Here is a 25,614-nt window from a genome sequence, read left to right on the forward strand (position 1 = left end):
TTCACAGTTGAAAAGTGGTAGATTCATGAATATTCACGCAAGATTTAAGAAAAATCATAGAACTGGCCTCAGAGACAGCAAGATCACCTATGGTGATACTAAGAATAAAGTCTGTTCTGGAGAGAATCTTTGAAATATAACAGGAGTTTGTGTTGTTTAGTTGCTAAGTTGTCTGACTCTTTTGCAACCTCATGGATTGGATCCTGTTACCAGGTTCTTCTGTCCATGGAATATTCCAGGCAAGAATACTGGAGTGGGTCACCATTTCCTTCTCCAGGGGATCTTCCCAACCCAGAGATAGAACCCTGTCTCCTGCATTGGCAGGCAGGTTCTTTATTGCTGAGCCATCAAGGAAGACCATAACAGAGGTACTTGGAACTAAATGAGGTATCAAAATGAAGTATACAGACATATCCTCAAGTACCACTCAATTAGAAATATTAGAATTTCTATGCACATGTGTGTGTGTGTGTGTGTGTGTGTGTGTGCTCAGTCGTGTCCAATTCTTTGTGACTCCATGTACTGTAGCCCATCAGGCTCCTCTGTTCCTGGAATTTTCAAGGCAAGAATACTGGAGTGGGTTGTCATTTCTTACTCCAGGGCATCTTCCTGACCCAGGGATTGAACCTGCATCAGTCATCTATCTGCATTGGCAGGCAGATTCTTTGCCGCTGTGCCATAGAAATTTTTGGGCTTCCCAGGTGGCTCAGTGGTAAGAGGATCCACTTGCCAATGCAGGAGATGTAGTATGTTCAATCCCTGGGTCAGGAAGATCCCCTGGAAGAAATGGTAACCCACTCCAGTATTCTTGCCTGGAGAATCCCATGGACAGAGGAGCCTGGCAGGCTGTAATCCATAGGGTTGCAAAGAATTTCTATGTATATATAACATATTGTTATTTCAATGACAGATAGCTAGAACAATACTTCTTTTCATCACTTAATAGGGTAGTAATTTAAAATTATATTGGCTTCACTGACTTCATTCCAAATAAATTTATTTAGTTAGTTAGAATTTAATTAATTTTATTGTGTATACTAAGCATGTTTTGAAAATTTCAAGTTAAATATATAAATTTAAGATATTGTTACAAGAAGTAGGGAAGGGGAATTCGGGTTAGAGAAGAGAAAGGTCAGTGAAATGGTTAAGTGTGATTTGAATAATCTCCTGGGTGTTTATTGGAAGGACTGATGTTGAAGTTGAAACTCCAATACTTTGGCCACCTGATGCGAAGAGCTGACTCATTTGAAAAGACCCTGATGTTGGGAAAGATTGAGGGCAGGAGGAGAAGGGGATGACAGAGGATAAGATGGTTGTATGGTATCACCGAATCGATGGACATAGGTTTGGGTGGACTCCGGGAATTGGTGATGGACAGAGAGGCCTGGAGTGCTGAGGTTCATGGGGTCGCAGAGTTGGACATGACTGAGTGACTGAACTGAACTGAGGTTGTTATTAAAAGCCTATTGGAAATACAACGTGATTGTTGAAATATTAAACAGCCAGAGGGATTACGGATTGGTATAGAGTACAAAAATAAATCAAATAAGGGCAATTATATTTAGAACAAATGAGAAAAATCATTTCATGAAGAAGTAGAAGGAAAGTAGAAAGTTTAGTTATGTCTATGCTGCTACTGCTAAGTTGCTTCAGTCGTGTCCGACTCTGTGCAACCCCAGAGACGGCAGCCCACCAGACTCCCCCGTCCCTGGGATTCTCCAGGCAAGAACACTGGAGTGGGTTGCCATTTCCTTCTCCAAAGCATGAAAGTGAAAAGTGAAAGTGAAGTCGCTGAGTCGTGTCCAACTCTTAGCGACCCCATGAACTGCAGCCTACCAGGCTATAACTATACTTAATTAATTATAAGGAACATAAAGGCGAGAAAAGAAGTTCACAAAAGTACAATCTTTTCAGGCAAGTAGAAAAAGGAGTTTAACATCTCAGAATGAAAATGGAGTAGATAGCTGCTTATGGCTGGTAACACATACATTTCTTTATTACAGCATAAAATAAAAAATGAGAATATTTCAGAAAAAATGTCATAAGCATAAAAAGTCTTAAAATTTTTTATTGAAAGCTTCTTATGTGCTTGATTTAGCAGAAGGTATGAAAGCTAAAAACAAGAACCCTTCAAAAGGCAAATATTATTCTTCTAAGGGTATAGTCCACTTAGTAGAGTTTGATAGCTAGTTATCACTGAATACTTACTATGAACTAACCACTCACTGTCTAAGTACTTTATACATATTAACTCATTTAATCCCAACAGTAAGCCCTGTGGTAAACACTATTTTTATTTCCATTTTACAGATGAAAAATTGAGCCACAATTTGCCATATAATTAAAGCTAGTCAGTGCAACCCATAAAATTTGGTTCTAAAGCCTATTTCTTGACCATGATAAAACATTCACAAAAAATAGTATATTAATTATTAAAATAAAGCAATAAATTCCAAGGGCTAATAAGAGATACAATAGATAAATACAATGGGTGTCTGGAAGACAAAGAAATTACTGTGAAATCAATAATTAAGGAAGGATTTGTGGAAGATGTAAGAATTGAACTGGCCCTTAAAGACGGGAGATGTACAAAGAAATTAGGAGTCGAAAAGGAGGCTTGTTAAGTTGTAAACTTCATGAACCAGGAATATAAGTGCAGTAAATCAAATTTCCTAAATAAAAATCTAAGAAAATATGGCTAACCAAATGAATTAAGCTGACAGTTAAATATTTAGTTCCTTTATCTCAGTTTACAACTACTCTAACTACAAAATATTTAACTAAAAGTTCTCTTTGTAGGATAAAGCAAATAGGCAATAAAAAAAATTTCCAATTACATGAAAAAAGATGACTATACTTACAACCTAGTCCCATTTGGGGCCCAAATGAATAATCTCATTTAATCCTCACAAAAGTCTATGAATTAGACTTTTAATTAGTCTATTCACATGTTATGGAGGCAGAAGTTGGGGCACAGAGAATTTAAGTTACTTGTCAGAAGTCAATCAATGAGTAGGTGGCAGAGCCATGATTTGAACCCAAGCAGTTGAACTCTGAGCCCATACTCTTATTTCTATAAGGAAGATACCACATGACCCTAAAAAAATACCCCTGAAAAGCTTCACCATCTTTATACTTGCTTACCTTGAAGACCTGCATATTTAAGAGGTAACCAGTTTGGTATGTTATAACATCCTCCACCATCTTCTTTTTCTTCTGATTCACATCGGTAAAGTACCTGATTTAGCTCAGCCAAAGTTAATCTAGAGGCAATACTAAAAATTGGAAAATAAAACTGGTTAAATATAATGAAATTCCACTTGCTGTCAATAAAAATAAAGAAGAAAATCTGAACCATAACCATAAAATGTCTTGGAAATGTATGTTTTAGGAACTCGGCATTATACTATACATTGTAAGCAGTATGCATTATAAACAACAATTACAGAACAAACATGCTAAAAACTCAGTTAGAAGTAACATTTCTTCCAAGACAAGGAATTAATCAAGTGCTACATTTTATTAGTTAGAAGTACACTGAAAAAATCTTTTGGCTGTTATACGCTTTATCTTTTAAATTTGTGTTTTTATTATTTTTTTTTTAATTTGATGGTTATGAACACATATTTTTCTCATTCAAAAGGCTCCTGTTAACTGCAAGCCTAAGCCAGAATGTTCCATTTCCCTGTTTTTCAACTTGTGCTAAATCAAGAGCCTAGGGGAGAAATGGGTAGGTCTGAGAGTGGGGCAGGTCCTTCACCATGCAACAGCCACAAACTCTCCCCCTGGCCTCTTGGAGACAGAATGGCAGTTGACTTAAAAGATCCTATATCTCAGGGACTTCCCTGGTGGCCCAGTGGCTAAGACTCGATGCTCCCAATACAGAGGATCCCACATGCTGCAACTAACAGTTAACATGCCACATCTAAAGATCCCATGTGCTGCAACTAAGATCCGGGGCAGCCAAATAAATAAAAATTTAAAAAAGATCCTATATTTCAAGAGAAGAATTTGTTGGCAAAACGAACAGACACCAGAGAACTTTTGTAAGCAATGTATTTTTTAACCTTAAACTCTTTCTTTCTATTTTAGACTTAGTCTTTTTTCTCCTTTATATTCTCCTATGTGTGACAAGCACTTTTATACTAATTATCTTAAACTCAAAATAATTATCAAAGGACCAGTAAAAGGACAATCAAAAGTCAGTTAACTACCTTACAAATCACGTGTTATTCTACTGTTGCCTATCTCTCCTTTTCCTTTCTGTCCTTCCCTAAAGTTGCACTACCTTTCAGATTCGTTGTTCAAAGAACTAAGATTTTCTTAAAGTTGTTTCTTGATAATGATCAGAATGCAGAAACTAACTCTCATGGCCTTAGTTTCAACAAAGGTTCAGTTAGCACTGAAATTGTATAAGGGACCACACCTACCTGAATGCAACTGAAACCCTACTTTCTCGCACTTCTAATTACTCAGGTAAATTCACCTTATATAACTGAAATATCATGAATATTACGTGAACACATATTTTCTTGAAAATATTCTCTTTTTTCTCATTTACTTCTGTCTCAACTTGGAACATGACTTAGTGACTAAACCACCACCATCAACTTAGAAAATTGTCAGCTGTGCTTTGTTCCCTCTGTCTCTGCTAGCTTCCCTCCTCTCTCCTGGGACTGACTGTAACTTGTGAGTCAAGAGTGAGTCAAATCAGCAGCCTCAGTACCAACTCCATTCTACTGTAGTATTTACCAATATGTAGCCAGTGAACTTCTTGCAGAAAGCCCAGAGATATATCCACACACCTATGGACACCTTATCTTTGACGAAGGAGGCAAGAATATACAATGGAAAAAAGACAATCTCTTTAACAAGTGGTGCTGGGAAAACTGGTCAACCACTTGTAAAAGAATGAAACTAGAACACTTTCTAACACCATACACAAAAATAAACTCAAAATGGATTAAAGATCTAAACGTAAGACTAGAAACTATAAAACTCCTAGAGGAGAACACAGGCAAAACACTCTCCGACATAAACCACAGCAGGATCCTCTATGACCCACCTCCCAGAATATTGGAAATAAAAGCAAAAATAAACAAATGGGATCTAATTAAAATTAAAAGCTTCTACACAACAAAGGAAACTATAAGCAAGGTAAAAAGACAGCCTCCAGAATGGGAGAAAATAATAGCAAATGAAGCAACGGACAAAGAATTAATCTCAAATATATACAAGCAACTCCTGCAGCTCAATTCCAGAAAAATAAACGACCCAATCAAAAAGTGGGCCAAAGAACTAAATAGACATTTCTCCAAAGAAGACATACAGATGGCTAACAAACATATGAAAAGATGCTCAACATCACTCATTATCAGACAAATGCAAATCAAAACCACAATGAGGTACCATTTCATGCCAGTCAGAATGGCTGCTATCCAAAAGTCTACAAGCAATAAATGCTGGAGAGGGTGTGGAGAAAAAGAAACCCTCTTACACTGTTGGTGGGAATGCAAACTAGTATAGACACTATGGAGAACAGTGTGGAGATTTCTGAAAAAACTGGAAATAGAACTGCCATATGACCCAGCAACCCTACTGCTGGGCATACACACTGAGGAAACCAGAATTGAAAGAGACACGTGTACCCCAATGTGCATCACAGCACTGTTTATAATAGCCAGGACATGGAAGCAACCTAGATGTCCATCAGCAGACAAATGGAATGGAAAGCTGTGGTACATATACACAATGGAATGTTACTCAGCCATTAAAAAGAATCAATAGTGGTGATTACAAATATATCAAAAAAGATCTTCATGACCAAGATAATCACAATGCTCTGATCACTCAACTAGAGCCAGACATCCTGGAATGTGAAGTCAAGCGAGCCTTAGAAAGCATCACTACAAACAAAGCTAGTGCAGGTGATGGAATTCCAGTTGAGCTATTTCAAATCTTGAAAGATGATGCTGTGAAAGTGCTGCACTCAATATGCCAGCAAATTTGGAAAACTCAGCAGTGGCCACAAGACTGGAAAAGGTCAGTTTTCATTCTAATCCCAAAGAAAGGCAATGCCAAAGAATGCTCAAACTACCACACAATTGCACTCATCTCACACGCTAGTAAAGTAATGCTCAAAATTCTCCAAGCCAGGCTTCAGCAATACATGAACCATGAACTTCCAGATGTTCAAGCTGGTTTTACAAGAGGCAGAGGAACCAGAGATCAAATTGCCAACATCCGCTGGATCATCGAAAAAGCAAGAGAGTTCCAGAAAAACATCTATTTCTGCTTTATTGACTATGCCAAAGCCTTTGACTGTGTGGATCACAATAAACTGTGGAAAATTCTGAAAGAGATGGGAATACCAGACCACCTGACCTGCCTCTTGAGAAACCTATATGCAGGTCAGGAAGCAACAGTTAGAACTGGACATGGAACAACAGACTGGTTCCAAATAGGAAAAGGAGTACGTCAAGGCTGTATATTGTCACCCTGCTTATTTAACTTCTACGCAGAGTACATCATGAGAAATGCTGGGCTGGAAGAAGCACAAGCTGGAATCAAGATTGCCGGGAGAAATATCAATAACCTCAGATATGCAGATGACACCACCCTTATGGCAGAAAGTGAAGAGGAACTAAAATGCCTCTTGATGAAAGTGAAAGAGGAGAGTGAGAAAGTTGGATTAAAGCTCAATATTCAGAAAACGAAGATCATGGCATCTGGTCCCATCACTTTATAGGAAATAGATGGGGAAACAGTGGAAACAGTGTCAGACTTTATTTTTCTGGGCTCCAAAATCCCTGCAGATGGTAACTGCAGCCATGAAATGAAAAGATGCTTACTCCTTGGAAGGAAAGTTATGACCAACCTAGACAGCATATTGAAAAGCAGAGACATTACTCTGCCAACAAAGGTCCATCTAGTCAAGGCTATGGTTTTTCCAGTGGTCATGTATGGATGTGAGAGTTGGACTGTGAAGAAAGCTGAGTGCCGAAGAATTGATGCTTTTGAACTGTGGTGTTGGAGAAGACTCTTGAGAGTCCCTTGGACTGCAAAGAGATCCAACCAGTCCATTCTAAAGGAGATCAGTCCTGGGATTTCTTTGGAAGGAATGATGCTAAAGCTGAAACTCCAGTACTTTGGCCATCTCATGCGAAAAGTTGACTCATTGGAAAAGACCCTGATGCTGGGAGCGATTGTGGGCAGGAGGAGAAGGGGACGACAGAGGATGAGATGGCTGGATGGCGTCACCGACTCGATGGACATGAGTTTGAGTGAACTCCGGGAGTTGGTGATGGTCAGGGAGGCCTGGTGTGCTGCGATTCATGGGGTCGCAAAGAGTCGGACACGACTGAGCGACTGAACTGAACTGAACTGAAAAAGAATGCCTTTGAATCAGTTCTGATGAGGTGGATGAAACTGGAGCCTATTATACAGAGTGAAGTAAGCCAGAAAGAAAAACACAAATACAGTATACTAACATATATATGGAATTTAGAAAGGTGGTAACGATAACCCTTTATGCGAGACAGCAAAAGAGTCAGATGTATAGAACAGTCCTTTGGACTCTGTGGGAGAGGGCAAGGGTGGTATGATATGGGAGAAGGGCATTGAAACATGTAAATTATCACATGTGAAATGAATCAACAGTCCAGGTTCGATACATGATACAGGGTGCTCGGGGCTGGTGCACTGGGATGACCCAGAGGGATGGGATAGGGAGGGAGGTGGGAGGGGGGTTCAGGATGGGGAACACATGTACACCCATGGCGGATTCATGTCAATGTATGGCAAAACCAATACAATATTGTAAAGTAAAATAAATAAATAAAACAGATTAAAAAAAAAAAAAAAAGAATCACCTGGAGAGCATATTCAAGTGCAGATTCTTGTCCCTAGATAATCTTAGTAGCTCTGATGAGGAATGTGCTATTTTATAAACATGCCATTAAAAAAAAAAAAAAAAAAAAAGCATGCCATAGAAGCACAAAACTGCTTCATCTCAGATTTTTAAAATAATTTATCTACTAAGTATGGCTTGAATTAAGAGTTAATATCCTTACTAATAAAAGCTCTTATAGAACAACAAAACCAACTGAACAGAACATAAAAATGAACTAATATTTTAAAATGACATTTCACTAAATAAATACAAATGACTTATGAACACAGAAATTATCTTAATATTTAAAATAAATTGAGATGTAATTTTAAAGTACTTTATATTTACCAATTTGACTAGTAATAGCTAACACTTATTGATCACTGATACTCTCTGTCAAACACTGTTCTGAGAGTCACTATATCTCCTAAGTAACTTGCCCAAAGTCTTACTTCTTACAGTTAATAAGTCTGAAATTGGATTTAAATCCAGGCAATCTGGTCCCATCCTTTATGCTCTTAAACATTACATTATAATAACATATACTCAGTAAGGATGTGGGATATTAGACTTTTACATTGAGCTGAAAATATTAATATAATCTTTCTGGAAAGGATCTGGCAGTATTAAAAGCCTCAAATATACGATAGTCTAACTCAGAAATTCCATTCCTGGAAATTATCCTAGTACTCATGACATATAACATATATTGAGCATTTGTTATGTGCCATGAATTGTATTAAGTGTTTCATGTGCATTATCCAATTTAATACTTATGAAATCTAAGAGGTAGGAATTATTTTAAGCCTCATTTTCCAAATAAGGAAACTGAGATGAATAAAGTGTAAATAACTGGTCCAAGTTAAAGTGTCCAAAAAATGGAGACTGATGAAATAAACTATGGTATAGCCAGATATAAGAACAATGTATTGGCATTAAAAAAATGAAATGGTAAAGAGTATGATGCATGTAACTTAGTCTCAAATAGCTCAGAAAAATTGTATGTGTGTATATATAAAGATGTGTATATACATATAGATATATATGTGTACATATGTATACATGTGTATCTATCTATCTAGAGAGCATGTATAAGTGAGATAGCATGTGTGCACACAAATGATAAAGTAACAGGATAAAAGGTTAACAATAAATGATCTCAATACTGCTGGTCCTTGGACTATCCTTTGAGGAACAAGGATATAGAGAAGCCTTAAAACTACTTAAATCAGGCTTGTGACAACTTATCATTATTAAAGTGGCAAATCTCCATAAAATAAGGCATACTTACGAAGCAAAAGGAATTTTTAATATAGGATCTGCATTGTCAACAGCAAGACTCCCAGATTTAAAGTGAGGACTGAACTGTGTCAGATGATTTCGAAGAATTCCAACAGCAACTTGCGCATGTGGATCAAGACTAACTCTGAAAACATTAATTAAAATGTGGTTATTTTTAGGAGTAATTTATTCAAAATTAACAGAATATGTAAAATATTTTAAATATAAAGTCAACAGCTTGAACTCTACCTGAATATAATAACACTTCCTGGAGACAAATTTTCAAATTCTATTTCTTGAATATATTCATTGGGTCCTTTTGTAGTAACTCCAGCTTGCTTAACAATTTTACTTTCATTGAGCTTGAAAAAAATATATAAAACCAGTCGATAAATAAGCCTAATGTCCTTAAAATGTTAAATACAGTAGTGAGATGAGAGTCCGAAGTACCTGAATATGTTCTCTAATTTCTACTGTGATGTTTGGTATTCCATTGATTGAATTAGCATCCTTCCTATAAGGTGCTGTATTTCTCTCAACAGTTCTAGCTTCAAGAACTACTTCTTCAATTTTGCCTAGGAATATATAAAAACTTTAACAAAATTTCACATTAAACTATCTGAAATTAAGAACTGCTAAAGGAGTTTTAAATCATTTAACCTAAAGTTGAATATATTAGCTAACTTAAAAAAAAGCAATCTGAGAGTAGATAATTCTATGTAACATGCAGTTTTCACACATGCTTTTAAAAAATTAACAGAACTATTTAAAAGAGATCTCATCAAGTAATAATAGTTTAGCTCTGGGAAACAATGTGAAACCTTTCTAATATTGACAGGAGAGAAAGTAGATCACTTGAAAGGCTTACATTTTAAAAATGGAATATTTCAAAGACAGAAAAAGTAGGGAAAAGTTAAACACCCAGATCCCACTACCTCGCTTAAGAAAATATTCCAAACCCAACTGATGTCCGTGTGTTCCCTTTCTTTCCCTTCAGAGGTAACCACTACCTGAAGGCTGGTCTGCCTTGATCCTGTGCATTTTTACTACATACACCTGTTTCCCTAAGCACCATATACTGTTCTCCATATTTCCAAGTTTATGTGAGTGGATTCAAGTTATAGATACACTTCTGCAACTTCCTTTCTGTTGGATAACACTGTAGTTTTTCAAATTTGTTTATACTGCTATGTTAGCTCTACCTCATTCATTTTAGATGCCAAACAGTATTCCACTGTATGAGTGTACCCAAATGTATTCATTTAACCACCGCTGTCATTATTTTCCTCTATTATCAATAATGTTACAATAAATATTTTTGTGCATATTTCCTAGTGGAAGTGCAGGAGAGTTTCTCAGATACACACCTGGGAATAGAACTGCTAGATCAAAGGATATATAAAACTGAAACTTTATTATTTAAATAATTTGAACTTTAAACTGTTAATCTGACAATGAAAGACCTTCTGATCCAGAAGTCTACTTCTGAAAATATATACTAAGAAAATTATTCAAAACAAAAAGATTATTCCTAGTGTATACTCAAATCTTAAAGAGCACTGCTAAACACACATAAATGTTAAAAATGGAATGCTAACATAATAAAATATAAAACATTCAACATAATGAAAATCAAAATTATGTGGACTGAGAAAATGGAACATGTTTTAAGAATGATCACTGATCAAAAACAAAATAAAACCCTGAGATATTACTGTATACATTGAGTGCAACCATGTAAAACTATATATGTATATTAGTTACAACCAGATGAGATCACTGTATATAAACTTGTGAACAGTTAAAAAAAAAGCAATAGACATTTAACCCTAAAACTATTCAAGTTGATAACTTCTAAAAATGGGAGTTATGAATATTTTGCAATTAGCAACAAATATAGAGTATGATCATGTTTGTGAGAAGCTTCATTCACTCAGTTAGTCAATGGACTTGGACAGCTGCTATATGCACAGGAGCATGTTATGCCATAATATATTATATATAATAATAAATAAGGAAATTAAATACACATATCTAGAAAACAATCAAGTAATAATAAGTATATACCTCAAGGATGCATTTTATAATGTCTGAGTGATACAGAGACTATAATTGCTATATGTTCAGAGGACAGAGAGTTTACTGAGTACTTAGAGAAGGCTTCTCAAAGGAGGTGAAACTTTAGTCCTTGAAAGATGTAAAGAATTCATAAATAAGTAGGAGTAAGGCTACTTAGGGAGCAGTGAAAATATCTATTTGGTTGAAACAGATGAGGATGGATTATAAAGTGCCTTAAATATTAAACTACTTTCCATTTTGGTTTATATATGTAAATATATGTATACATATACAGAAACACTTGGACACACATACAAATATATATGTATATACATATGTACATGAATATACATATAAATCTAGCTGGGTGTAGAAGAAATACATGTTCATTTATATAAATTAGGAGGTAGGAAAATGTATTAGGATGAAAATAAAATCACAACTCAAAAAATGTTAATATTTAACAGTATTTCCAGGTTTTGCTCCATGTAGTAAAAATACAAGTTATCAAAAATTTGTAATTCTTTTTCTTAACTACATCTATACTCACACTGTGTTACAATATATATGACACGTAACAACAATTTAATAATATTTATTATTATTAACAATTTAACAATACAACCAAAACAACATTTTTTAGATCACATTACCAGGGATGCACATTTGAGGAACTTCCTTGCTGTAAAATGAAGTCTTGGGATTCCTGAAAGCAGTTCTAGAAACAGATACGACCGACTGATGGATACTGGGTGAATGTCTGGTTACAGCCACTATGTCTGCATCAACTTGATCCACATACACCTGAGAAACAGAGAGAAAACACATTAGTGCTCAAACTGGAAAGACTCTAAAACTGAACCTTGAGAAAGGAACCTAGAAAATGAGACAGCAAAAGAGACACTGATGTATAGATCAGCCTTATGGACTCTGTGGGAGAGGGAGAGGGTGGGGAGATTTGGGAGAATAGCAGTGAAACAGGTATAATATCATGTATGAAACGAGTCACCAGTCCAGGTTTGATGCACAATACTGGATGCCTGGGGCTGGTGCACTGGGACGACCCAGAGGGAGGGTATGGGGAGGGAGGAGGGAGGAGGGTTCAGGATGGGGAACACAGGTATATCTGTGGCGGATGCATTTTGATATTTGGCAAAACTAATACAATATTGTAAAGTTTAAAAATAAAATAAAATTAAAAAAAATTTTTTCAGAAAAATAAAAAAAAAAAAAAAGAAAGAAAATGCAGCTTCTTGCCTGAATAAAACCCTTGGCTCCAAGCTCTTGGTGAAGTTTATTGATAGCACACCTGGCCGCAATAATGCCACTCTGGGAGTTCACTTCACCAGCGTTGGATGGCGATGCTGCAGGATTCCATTTAGTGTAAAACCGCTCTTCAGAAACTACTGAAATCTGAACAAAACAAAAACTTAGCCATGTGCATGTTTTAATGACAATGAGGAATTCTGGTAAAAATAATCAGTTTTGGGCCTTGTGGGTTTTAAAAAACAACACATAACAAACCTGGTGAGGCACTAATTCGTCATAGCCTTTCGTACTACCACTAGCACAACACGCCATGGAGACAATTGTGGTACTTGGGAGAGCGTCATATGCTGACCTATGCTACAAAAGAGTAAAACAACACAAGTTTATTTTCTTTCAAATGCAAAGTGCCATGCTATAGCCCAATGACGTAAAAGGAGAAGTACAGAATGTACATAAGTACATTCTGAAGATGTATTCATTTGCTTTAAGACAAATGACAAACCACTCAAAAACCTTTAAATCACAATCACTTATAAATCTAAGGCACTATTTTGAGGTACTGTGGATATTACTGCCATTAAACAGCAGAGAACTAAACATCAAAACATTTAGCGAAATAAGGAAATACAAGAAACAGGATAGATGCTTACCACAATAGGACACTCGTTATCATGAGTGATATCCATAAACAGGGCATGTGCAATAGCTGGCACTAAAGGCCTCAAACAGGGCTGAACAAAGGATCCAACAGGTTCTCCTCCGTATCGGTAAACTAATCTGCCCTCTTCATGGCTATCGTATGCACTCATTGCCTCTGCAAAGCATTACAGAGTATTTTAACAATCTTCATTAGCAATGTCCAAAAAGAGATTAGATTTTGTATTGTGACTGACTTTCAAAAACAGACCACAAAAATATTATCAAAAATAAAACTGATTTAAACATTTAAACAAATGTCCATCAGTTTAAATGACAAAAAGTCTTTTCTGCAACTTAACCAGAGAAATGGCTCATGCAGTAAAAAAGGAATATATGCTGCTTATTAGGATGTTGGTTACATAAAATCTATGGAGAAAAATCTCAAGATTACATCATTTAGGCAGATAGAGATGAAAAACAGATTTATATATTTTCAACAACAAAAAAGTGATTTTGTTCAAGTCATCAATTCGTTCCATTGGTCTTTCAAGTTAAAATGAGATATCTTACCCCAAAGTAGAAATTTTCACTAATGAAAACAGACTCAGTTATATTAAGAAATTTTGAGTAGAATATTTAAAAGAACAATAACTATGTTGAACATTATTAAACACTGTACATAAAGCTATTAAATGCCTTTTAATCTACTTAAACAAAAACTGAAGCTTTAGATGGGAAAAACACTTTCAATGAGCCTACCTCTTATTAAGGAACTAATGCCCAGTCTAGTAACAAAGACATTGTCCAGGTCTTCACTTCCTGTGAACAGTTCAGCTACTACATATAAATTGGGTTGCAATTTCCTAGCAGCATCCAACATATACTGCAAAAAGCACAGTCACAAATATAACAGAAAGAGAAAAGCAAGATGGTGTGGGGGAAGGAGAGGAGGCAAGACTAGGCATGGATTTGACACAGGAAAATACCATGTAGCAAGACAAAATGGAAATCCAAGAGAATTTCCAAAGAAATTTAATTGTGCATAAGTAAGAAAACATAAAATGGACCAAAACATACAGAAAACAAAAGAATGTATAAAGCGAATATAACAGTTAAAAAGGAAGATTAGATTTTGCAGATGGGACACAAAAGGGGGAAAAAAAGGAAGAAGAAAAATGTTAGTGTCACTTAAAAAATGTAAACCATAGTACTGCAATTCTGCTAGGCTTTCCAAACCCTATTTTATGTTTTGTTTTTAATATCCCTAATTAGCCTATTAATTTTTAGGCCCTTGACTAAACTATAAATGATAAATTCCCTGCTGGTGCATCATTTAGCTATTGTAAAGATTAGGTCTGACTAGACTGAAGCCAGTTTTTCCTGAAGATGATAATAAATTCCTTTTTTTTTCCTGGCCACGGTTTGTGGCTTGCTGAATTTTCGTTCACTGACCAGGGACTGAACGCAGGCCACGGCAGTGAAAGCACTGAGTTCTAACCATTGGACTGCCAAGGAATTCCCCAGAACTTCTAATCAGAAATCAGATCAGTTCAAAAAAAATTTTTGAACATTTGCACAAAGGCTAATACTTGAAATTCTAACACATAAGACCCTAGAGGTTTTTTAAACTTAAATTTTAGTATTCTGTATTTTGCTATAATGTTATAACCATCTTACAAATGTATTGCTAAAGGCATACATTTAAAAAAAAACTCTGCCTTTTTTTGAAGCTAAAAATGTTCTACTACCTTAACTAATGTTCATTAAATTCTTCCAAATCAAAGCAATTTTTCATCACAGGACTTGAAACATATGCATTATAATACTGCTTTAAAATGATAGAAATAGATGTTTTTCAGATAAGCACACATTTCCATAGAACACTAACTTGTCACTAGGAAAGTTTCAAAGATCTTACAAATAGAATGAAACTCTAAAGTGTTTACAAAGATGTAAACATAAAAGATAATGCTATAAATTATATAAAATTTATAGCATTTATAGTATTATATAAAATTTAAAGCATTATCTTTTATGTTTCATAAAAGATAACACTATAAATGTTGGCATTGCTTACGTTACTATAAAAAACCTGAAGAGGAACAGAAAATTTTTATGTTTACATTTACATATAATTATATTTCCATATGATAATGAAAATTGAATCAGTGAGACAAACTATCTTCAATATGCTATAATGCTAGTGTTTATTTATTATTATTTTTTTTAATGCTAGTGTTTAAATAATTATTATAATATGAAATAAGCTATATGACTTCACTGCTGCTAAGTCACTTCAGTCGTGTCCGACTCTGTGCGACCCCATAGATGGCAGCCCACCGGGCTCCCCTGTCCCTGAGATTCTCCAGGCAAGAATACTGGCTTGGGTTGCCATTTCCTTCTCCAGTGCATGAAAGTGAAAAGTGAAAGTGAAGTTGCTCAGTCATGTCTGACCCTCAGTGACCCCATGGACTGCAGCCTTTCAGGCTCCTCCGTCCATGGGATTTTCCAGGCAAGAGTACTGGAGTGGGGTGCCATTGCCTTCTCCAATATGACTTCACAGTGGCTACTAATTTATTGAAACTAACCTAATAATAAGAATAAGACAAATTAATATTTATATATTGTTAAATTGTTAACAAGGTTAATTCTTTTAAAATATTAACATTAAAATATTAATAATATTTTAATAATATATATGGCATATTGTTGTATGTGTATTATCAGAGACAATATAATGTCCCTAACTTAAATAAAAATATTAACTCATACGTTTTATGCCCAGTACTCCATAATATCTGCATCAAAAATTCTCGGAATTATGCAAATTATGCAAGTTTTAAAATACTACCACCATATTACTGTTAGCATTCAACAAGCAAAAGGAAACATGTATTTGTACACTCTTATTAAGGAAAGCTAGGAAAGGACACTGATTTCTTTAACATAGATGAATTATTTATCTGTACCTCTGCTACATGAAGAGGTGTTGAGTGACAATTATCAAGACGGACTCCCTGGAAATAAGTTGCGGTGATTTCTGTGTATTTTTTCATGTGTGCCCAGAGATAAGGACAGTCCTCTGGTTTTTTCCCATAGCGTAATTTAACACTGTCTCCCCAGCAAATAAGTTCTCTCCTTAGATAAACATCTGAACCTGTTAAAAAAGGAGCTTGCTTTCAATGGTTCAAGGAATAAAATGAAAATATGTATTTCAAGGAAAAACTGTTGTTTTAAAATCACATTTATTATTTCTAACACAAGCCATATATAGGTTAAAATTATATCTAAAATGGTATGGGATAAAGTTTTAAAAAATTGATAGTAATTTAGATCTCCTATCTATTTTGCTAAAACTGTACCTTACATTCTCTTCTAAAAACGTGTGCTTAATAGTAAAAATTCAAGTTGCTTCTTAAAGGAAAACAGTAATAGTAATATCATGAGCCTTTAAAAACCATTTAAAGCTCCATCTCCACCTTGCTACCAATTTTTGGCAATATGTTACATTAAATCCATGGTGTAGAGCAAAGTATCATTTTTCACTTCCAATGGTTGGAAAGGAGATGGCAGAGATACTTAAATGCAAAGCTACATGTTTTTTTAAAAAAATGAGACTTCTGAATTAAATTTAATGTCATAAAAACAGGCTTCTGATTCTAAAATGTTAAAAAATAAATATATCGATAGGTCCCTTGCAAAATTATTCCTGGCAATGAAACAGCTATAAGAAATAAGAAGCTAGCATTAAGTAAGAGGGAATCTAAAAACAATTGTTTTCTAGTTTAACTGTCATTCAAATATCTTAAATACTCCTCTAGCTAATCAGTGAAAATATCTCTTACAATAAACAGTTGTAACCATACAGGTTCAGATGGCTTTTTAAAGATGCAAATGAGTACATCTGTGTACAAATGAGTTGCCCAAATACAATCTTCTGTAGAACCATAATATCAAATAGATATATGAGAACTCTTCTGTTTGAGGAGATAGGGGTAGAAAAGGAAAGAAGGAGAAAGAAGCTGAATCTCATTCTGTCAGTTCCTTCTCTTCTCTCAAACTGTATGCACCTCTGGCATCACCAATGAAACAATTTAAAAATCATTAGCCTACTCGGGGAACAAAATCAACAAACAATTTATATTCTGAGCTTGCCATGAACTTTTATTTCCCTGTCCATAGCGAAGTTAACAAAAATGACATACCTGGTTCAGCAAAATTTCGAAGGGGATCATCTCCCATTACCCATCCATTATGTGCCATCAGAAAACAAGCTTTATTTGGGACATGAATCATTGATTCTTCTACAGAGAGGGATATGTCTTCAAAGGGGAAAGTAAAATATCTAGGGAGATACAATGAAGTATGAAATCCATACAGGAAATTCCTTGGAGAAAATCTGAATTAATACCATTAAAATTAAACTTTGTCCCTAATGAATAGAATAGATAAGATTAGTTTGACACCATTTATAAGAAATAAGAAATAAACTTCAATACAGGTGAAAAAATCATCAGACATTTTGAGTAAATCTAGCAGGATATGAGAAATTGAGTAAGTATTATACTATATCTGATTAACATGCTAAGTATAGAATGTTAGTATAGAACATTCTAATAACTTTAAAAATCTCATAGAATGACTAAGAAAATCACTAAAGTATTGACATTATTTTGCAAAAGTTTTTACTATGCTTCAGTTGCCTAATCTCTGCTGTACATTACTTATAAGGAGCTAAATACTTGCTTAATTTGCTTAACAGTGAAATTATTAGTAAGTATGCAGTCCTCCAGAAACATGAATGTAAATGATTATAAACTGGTTCATACTGATGATAGTTTCTCTAATTAAAGATTTGCCTAACAAAATTAATTAATATTAAGCCTAGTTACCAGATCAAAACCGCTATTTCAATTTAAGAAACATACTGGGTCACACATTCAAGGAAATTCAAATTTAGGTTAATTTGAAGAATTTAGTACAATTTCAATTTTTAACCTTTCATGAGAAGAAAACAAAAATGGAATACCTGGTAACCAAAGGATGTTTTCTAGTAACAGGTCCTAGTTTAGGTCCATGGTCAGCCAGTCGTTCATAAAACACATTTCCCAAAAGGCAATTGACTGCCTAGAAAACATGAACTTATGTCAATAACAACAACAAAAAACAGTATTAAAACTCAGAGAAAAACAGCAGTTCAAAAGAAGTAGGTAAAACCTGTTCCTGATGATAGTTAATGAGTTGATGCTTCTCCGAATTTAATTCCTCAATTCTCTTCCTGAACCAATTGCAGCATTCATTAATTGCGGCTGGCCCATTGCTTGAAGTAGATAAAGCAATACGAACATTATTTAATGGTTCTACAAACTCTACATTAAAAATTTTTCTAATACGGGTCATAGAAACTTAGGACCTTAATTAAGACTTAAGAAATTTTCCAGTTGTATACATTTTTACCACAAAAGGGGAAATGTCATGTGTTGGAAGTAGTAATTATAGTGAATTACTTTATTTCATTTTCTATTCAGGCTGTTAACAAATAGCATAAAAATAATACCATAAATGTAATCAGAATAGTCATAAAGGTTTACAAGCAATATTATTCTTTAGTTTGTAGTAAAATATAAAACATACTCATGTGGTATGAAAGTTGCTAGAGCAACATTCATATCTACAGTGCAGCCAAGCCGTCTGTATTCAGGATCCTGAATTATCTTAAGGTGGTGATCTGGATCAGGCCTTGTTGCTTTCCTATTTTCTGAAAGAAAGAAAATATTATATCTTAAATGCAGATATATATAAGGAGATTATAACTGTTACTTATTTCATATTTTTAGTTTATTGTTTTTTTCTTAGAAAATAAAAGAACTATTTATTTCATAAGCATTCCTTCCTACCTCCCTATGTATCCTTCTGCAAAAACCTAACACACACACACACACACACACAGAAGGAAAGAGAGAGAGAGGCGGTGTTGGGTAAAGAGGAGAGAGAGATGCTGACTGGGGAAAAAAAACAACACTGTAGAAGAAAAACACAGCAATTCCTACCAGTTCAACCCCAGTCCCACCTTTCTGCTTCAATTAGTATTCAGGTATTCTATACATTTTTTTAGGGCACTAAAGATGTTCAGTTCAGTCGCTCAGTCGTGTCCGACTCTGCGACCCCATGAATTGCAGCACACCAGGCCTCCCTGTCCATCACCAACTCCCGGAGCTTATTCAAACTCATGTTCATTTAGTCAGTGATGCCATCCAACCATCTCGTCCTCTGTCGTCCCCTTCTTCTCCCACCTTCAATCCTTCCCAGCATCAGGGTCTTTTCCAATGAGTCAGTTCTTTGCATCAGGTGGCCAAAGTACTGGAGTTTCAGCTTCAACATCAGTCCTTCCAATGAATATTCAGGACTGATTTCCTTTAGGATGGACTGGTTGGATCTCCTTGCAGTCCAAGACTCTCAAGAGTCTTCTCCAACACCACAGTTCAAAAGCATCAATTCTTCGGTGCTCAGCTTTCTTTATAGTCCAACTCTCACATCCATACATGACTACTGGAAAAACCATAGCCTTGACCAGATGGACCTTTGTTGGCAAAGGAATGTCTCTGCTTTTTAATATGCTGTCTAGGTCGGTCATAACTTTTCTTCCAAGGAGCAAGCATCTTTTAATTTCATGGCTGCAATCACTATCTGCAGTGATTTTGGAGCCCAAAAAAATAAAGTCTGACATTGTTTCCATTGTTTCCCCATCTACTTCCCATGAAGTGATGGGACTGGATGCCATGATCTTTGTTTTCTGAATGTTGAGCTTTAAGCCAACTTTTTCACTCTCCTCTTTCATGTTCATCAAGAGGCTCTTTAGGTCTTCTTTGCTTTCTGCCATAAGGGTGGTGTCATCTGCATATCTGAGGTTACTGATATTTCTCCTAGCAATTTTGATTCCAGCTTGTGCTTCTTCCAGCCCAGTGTTTCTCATGATGTACTCTGCATAGAAGTTAAATAAGCAGGGTGATTATATACAGCCTTGATGTACTCCTTTTCCTATTTGGAACCAGTCTGTTTTTCCATGTCCAGTTCTAACTGTTGCTTCCTGACCTGCATATAGGTTTCTCAAGAGGCAGGTCAGGTGGTCTGGTATTCCCATTGCTTTAAGAATTTTTCACAAGTTTGTTGTGATCCACACAGTCAAAGGCTTTGGCACAGTCAATAAAGCAGAAATAGGTGTTTTCCTGGAACTCTCTTGCTTTTTTGATGATCCAACAGATGTTGGCAATTTGATCTCTGATTCCTCTGCTTTTTCTAAATCCGGCTTGAACATCTGGAAATTCATGGTTCACATACTCTTGAAGCCTGGCTTGGAGAATTTTGAGCATTACTTTACTAGTGTGTGAGATGAGGGCAATTGTGCGGTAGTTTGAGCATTCTTTGGCATTGCCTTTCTTTGGGACTGGAATGAAAACTGGGCTTTTCCAGTCTTGTGGCTGCTGTTGAGTTTTCCAAATTTGCTGGCATATTGAGTGCAGCACTTTCACAGCATCTTTTAGGGTTTGAAAGAGCTCAAATGGAATTTCATCACCTCCACTATCTTTGTTTGTAGTGATGCTTCCTGAGGCCCACTTGACTTCACATTCCAGGATGTCTGGCTCTAGGTGAGAGATCACACCATTGTGGTTATCTGGGTCATTTTTGTATAGTTATTCTGTGTATTCTTGCCACCTCTTAATATTTTCTGCTTCTGTTAGGTCCTTACCATTCTGTCCTTTATTGTGCCCATCTTTGCATGAAATCTTCTTTGGTATCTCTGATTTTCTTCAAGAGATCTCTAGTCTTTTCCATTCTATTGTTTTCCTCTATTTCTTTGCATTGATTGCTGAGGAAGGCTTTCTTATCTCTTCTTGCTATTCTTTAGAACTCTGCATTCAAATCGGTATATCTTTCCTTTTCTCCTTTGCTTTCTGCTTCTCTTCTTTTCTCAGCTATTTGTAAGGCCTCCTCAGGCAACCATTTTGCCATTTTGTATTTCTTTTTCTTGGGGATGGTCTTTATCCCCGTCTCCTGTCCAATGTCACGAACCTCCATCCATAGTTCTTCAGGTACTCTATCAGATCTAATCCCTTGAATCTATTTGTCACTTCCACTGTGTAATCATAAGGGATTTGATTTAGGTCATACCTGAATGGTCTAGTGTTGCTGGTACACATTTTCTTCCCAGGTGCTACCAAAGACACTAACTTTAGGAGTTCTTTTTCCTCAAAGATTGCTTTCTATTTTAAAAAGTAAGTCTTATTAACAACTTGACTTTCTCTGAACGAAGCAGACAAGTTTGTTTTTATATTTTTTCCGTTTCACCAACTAGCATTCTCCTCTTACATAATAATAAAAAATGAAAAAAGTAAATAAATGCTTTGTAGGGAGAGTTTTCATTCTTATTCTGAACTTGTTTCTAGTAAATCAGTGGAGGATTGCCTCCACTGGGTTTGATTTTACTTTAATTAATTAATATCTGGCTTATTCTAAATGAAATGGCTTATAAAAGCACAAAGTAAGATAAAGAATAAATAGATTTAAAGATGTAGTTTCTGAGGTTAATTTGGAAGAGTAACATACATGAAAAAATGCCAGGAAGTGTTTAAAAAAGAGGTAAAACTACACAATGAGTGTATATTACAAAAGTCTTTCGTATTGCTAGAGTATAAGACAGATCAGTGGAACAGCACAGATAACAGAGCCATGAATATTCAGTATATGATTATACATTATGAAGTATTATGGTGGTATCCCAAACCAGTTTAAAAGGATGGAATATCAACCCAGTATTACTTTTTAAAATTAAATAAAGTTAATATCTTCTTTATATAAATTCCAGGTCTATTAAATATTTAAAAGTAAACTGTAAATAAGATTATCAGAAGAAAACAGAATGTTGTTTGAAGGTCTATGCACAATGTGAAATTAGAAGCCATAAAAGAAAAGATCAATAAATTTGGTTACAGTGAGGAGAGAAAACCACCGTCAACAAGGATTAAAAGATCAACAGCATAATAGGAGGATATAGCTGAGGCCACTATAGTAAGGAACCACCAGTAATAATAAGTCAATATGAAAAAGATGAGCAACCCAACAGAAAAATATGGGAAGAACATTAAAAGGCAATTAATGGAAGAATTATAAATGGCTAATTAAAACATGAAAAGATGTTTCATTCATAACCAAAGAAATATAAATAAAAATAATGAATATTTTGCCTATTGACAAAGATTAAATAGTAGCTAATGTTGGTGATGTTACAGTTAGTGATAACATAAACTGGTACAATTTGTATTGAAAAGCAATTTGACAACACCTATTACAAATTTATCGTTAAATCTGTATACTCTTTGACCCATGAATTCTGCCTAATAATTTGTCCTACTGATTTAGTCAGAAAGCCAGTAAAGTTAACATGCACAAGGATTTATTTTCTATAGTATCAGTTGTAAGAATATAAATTCCTCTAGATCCAGGGTTTGCTACATTCACCTCTGAATCCCCCTACCTGGATCAGTGCCTCGCACATAATATGTGATTCAATAAAAATGTATTAAATGAATGAATGAGAAATGAACTACAAATAACCTACCAAAATGGTTAAAAGGAATTCAAGTACTTTAACGCAGTATATTGCTATCTAGAAGTTAAAAAGAAATAATTAGCTGTAATAAGATCATGTTGTCAACTAAAAGAACAACTTGTTAAACAGTCTGTATACTGCAGTCTTATTTATGTGTATAAAATAGATATAAATACAAAACTTATGAATGTAATTTATATGTACCTAACTATATAAAATTGGAATTTCTTTCAAAAAAGAGTCTGAAAAGAAACACAAGAGACTATTAAATAATAGTTCCTTCTAGTAAGTAGATTTTGGAGGAGAGGAAGTTACACATTCCATTTATTATATAGTTGTATTATTTGGCTTTTTTTCTTTACTGTGAGCATACATAATTGTAAATAAATAATACAGTTTATAAACATCAGAGAAAAGGGAAAATGGAGGCACTTCAGTAAGATAAAACATGAAGGAAAGATAATATAAAAAATTCATGTATTAAGATGTTACACAAATGTGAAAGCTGAAGAGTGAACCTGACCCGAAGCTTCCAGGGCCTCAAATCATAATGACTTTGACTTTGAGGGCAGTATTTCTGGGCCTTACTCAAGCTCAACTTTCTGGATAAGGAAGAGGATTTCTTATTTTAAGAGCCTTCAAAGATTCTTGCTCTTAGGCTGTCCTATACTAATTGTAGATATATTCTTTATTATTTCTCTAATTAGCTTCCTAAAAAATCCTAATTTCTCTTTTGGCATGGTTTTTCCTATCCTACTTTATTAGGGACACAGAGATTAACTTCTTAAGGTTAATTATGTCCTTAATTTGGAGATTTGTTTCTTTACCTTTGCTACTGGCTAGTATCTGAGTCAGTCTCACTAGTAATTAGGTGGTCTTAATGGTGCTTTTGGAGAAGGCAACGGCACCCCACTCCAGTAATCTTGCCTGGAAAGTCCCATGGACGGAGGAGTCTGGTGGGCTGCAGTCCATGGGGTCCTGAAGAGTCAGACACGACTGAGCGACTTCACTTTCACTTTTCACTTTCATGCATTGGAGAAGGAAATGGCAACCCACTCCAGTGTTCTTGCCTTGAGAATCCCAGGGACGGGGGAGCCTGGTGGGCTTCCGTCTATGGGGTCGCACAGAGTCGGACACGACTGAAGCAACTTAGCAGCAGCAGCAGCAGCAATAGTGCATATGTGAATGCTAAGTTGCTTCAGTCGTGTCTGACCTTTTGCGACCCTATGGACCACAGCCCACCAAGCTCCCTCTGTCCATGGGATTCTCCTGGTAACAATATTGGAGTGGGTTGCCATGCCCTGCTCCGGGAGATCTTCCTGACCCAGGGATGGTACCCATGTCTCTTATATCTCCTGCATTGGTAGGTGGTATCTTTATGAATAATGCCACCTGGGAAGCCCAGTGTTAATGGTAGGTACCATCAACTAGAACTTAGCTAAGTTAACTGAGGTACCATCAACTACCTCAGTTAAGATTCCTACATTAGCCAACAGAAGACAATCACATCTCTCAGTTTTGAAGCCTGTTTTGAGTTTTTGGCAGCTGAAATAATCTGTTCTATTTACCTGCCATGTTAAACTTTCACTTAACAAATGTAATATTGAGCTGTATGGTATTCTGAGCATTGTGCTAAGGAATCAATATAAGAAGCAGTCCCCAAGGGAAATAATTGTGTATTATGAAAGAACTGATGCTTTTGAACTGTGGTGTTGGAGAAGACTCTTGAGAGTCCCTTGGACTGCAAGGAGATCCAACCAGTCCATCCTAAAGGAAATCAGTCCTGAATATTCATTGGAAGGACTGATGCTGAAGCTGATACTCCAATAGTTTGGCCACTTGATGCGAAGAACCGACTCACTGGAAAAGACCTTGATGCTGGGAAAGATTGAAGGTGGGAGGAGAAGGGGATGACAGAGGATGAGATGGTTGGATGGCATCACTGACTCGATGGACATGAGTTTGAGTAGGCTCCGGGGATTGGTGATGGACAGGGAGGCCTGGGGAGCTGCAGTCCATGGGGTCCCAAAGAGTCGGACACAACTGAGTGACTGAACTGAACTGAATGACATGACCTTTAAAGATCTCTGCTAACTCACAGATAGCCTCCAGAATCATAGTGTTAGAGCATCAGAAACAACACAAATATCATTTAATAATAACAGATTTAATACTGTGTTAACTAAGAGAAGAGTAATACTAAATTTCTTAAAATTGATGGTAACATTCTAGTGTATAACCTTTACCTTGTGTAAGAAGTCCTCTAAATTGCTCGACTGCTTTGTGAACATCTACTTGGAAAAATTCCCAGAGTTGAGTCTTTGGAAAAATATCCTCCCAAATTACTTTTCGAATGCACTGAAAAATATTAATAGTTAGAACACATATTTAAAATCATCTTACTAAGTATTATTTAAGCACCTTAAAAGACAGGTTCTAAATGATCTTCAAAAAGACATTTAATTTATATTTTAGAAATTGTGTACTAAAAGTGTGGTATTCCTCCATACATACTGACATTCATCTGATGGTCATTTTCGATCAAAGCAGGTACTCCTCTGTCTTTGTATTTCCCTTCTGCAACATCACAGGATAAGTGCCAAAGTGCTCTGTCTAACACCCAGGCAGGTTTTAAGTGTGGGGAATTCACAAGGTTATATGCACTTTCTGGATGTTCCTGGAGCCATCTACTATTAGCAGCTTAAAGAAAAAGGAAACATAAAGGATTATCATGTAATTAGACTGAGGTTAAGATTAAAGCTGAAATACAATATCAACATCTATCACTCATTTTCTTATATGTTAGATATCAATATTTTATAATGATACTGTAGTGGTATGAAAACAACTTTTTGGTTGTGGTATCCTA

At 35.6% G+C, this 25,614-nt stretch overlaps 1 protein-coding gene across 1 annotated transcript in view; it reads right to left on the minus strand.

The window, feature by feature from the left end:
• Positions 1-25,614, minus strand: part of AGL (amylo-alpha-1, 6-glucosidase, 4-alpha-glucanotransferase) — a 77,908-nt gene that overhangs the window by 29,403 nt on the left and 22,891 nt on the right. The window contains exons 6-21 of the mRNA XM_061411102.1: positions 25,264-25,445; positions 24,992-25,103; positions 18,773-18,896; positions 18,356-18,458; positions 18,168-18,265; positions 17,344-17,483; positions 16,108-16,295; positions 13,898-14,021; positions 13,150-13,313; positions 12,755-12,856; positions 12,488-12,643; positions 11,884-12,034; positions 9,623-9,747; positions 9,422-9,534; positions 9,183-9,317; positions 3,145-3,275 (exon numbers count right to left, since the gene is read on the minus strand). Of these exons, the coding sequence (XP_061267086.1) occupies positions 3,145-3,275; positions 9,183-9,317; positions 9,422-9,534; positions 9,623-9,747; positions 11,884-12,034; positions 12,488-12,643; positions 12,755-12,856; positions 13,150-13,313; positions 13,898-14,021; positions 16,108-16,295; positions 17,344-17,483; positions 18,168-18,265; positions 18,356-18,458; positions 18,773-18,896; positions 24,992-25,103; positions 25,264-25,445 (2,148 nt within the window). The remainder of the gene's footprint in view (positions 1-3,144; positions 3,276-9,182; positions 9,318-9,421; positions 9,535-9,622; positions 9,748-11,883; positions 12,035-12,487; positions 12,644-12,754; positions 12,857-13,149; positions 13,314-13,897; positions 14,022-16,107; positions 16,296-17,343; positions 17,484-18,167; positions 18,266-18,355; positions 18,459-18,772; positions 18,897-24,991; positions 25,104-25,263; positions 25,446-25,614) is intronic.

This window comes from Bos javanicus, chromosome 3, assembly GCF_032452875.1.
Source record: "Bos javanicus breed banteng chromosome 3, ARS-OSU_banteng_1.0, whole genome shotgun sequence".
NCBI classification, from domain to species: Eukaryota; Metazoa; Chordata; class Mammalia; order Artiodactyla; family Bovidae; genus Bos; species Bos javanicus.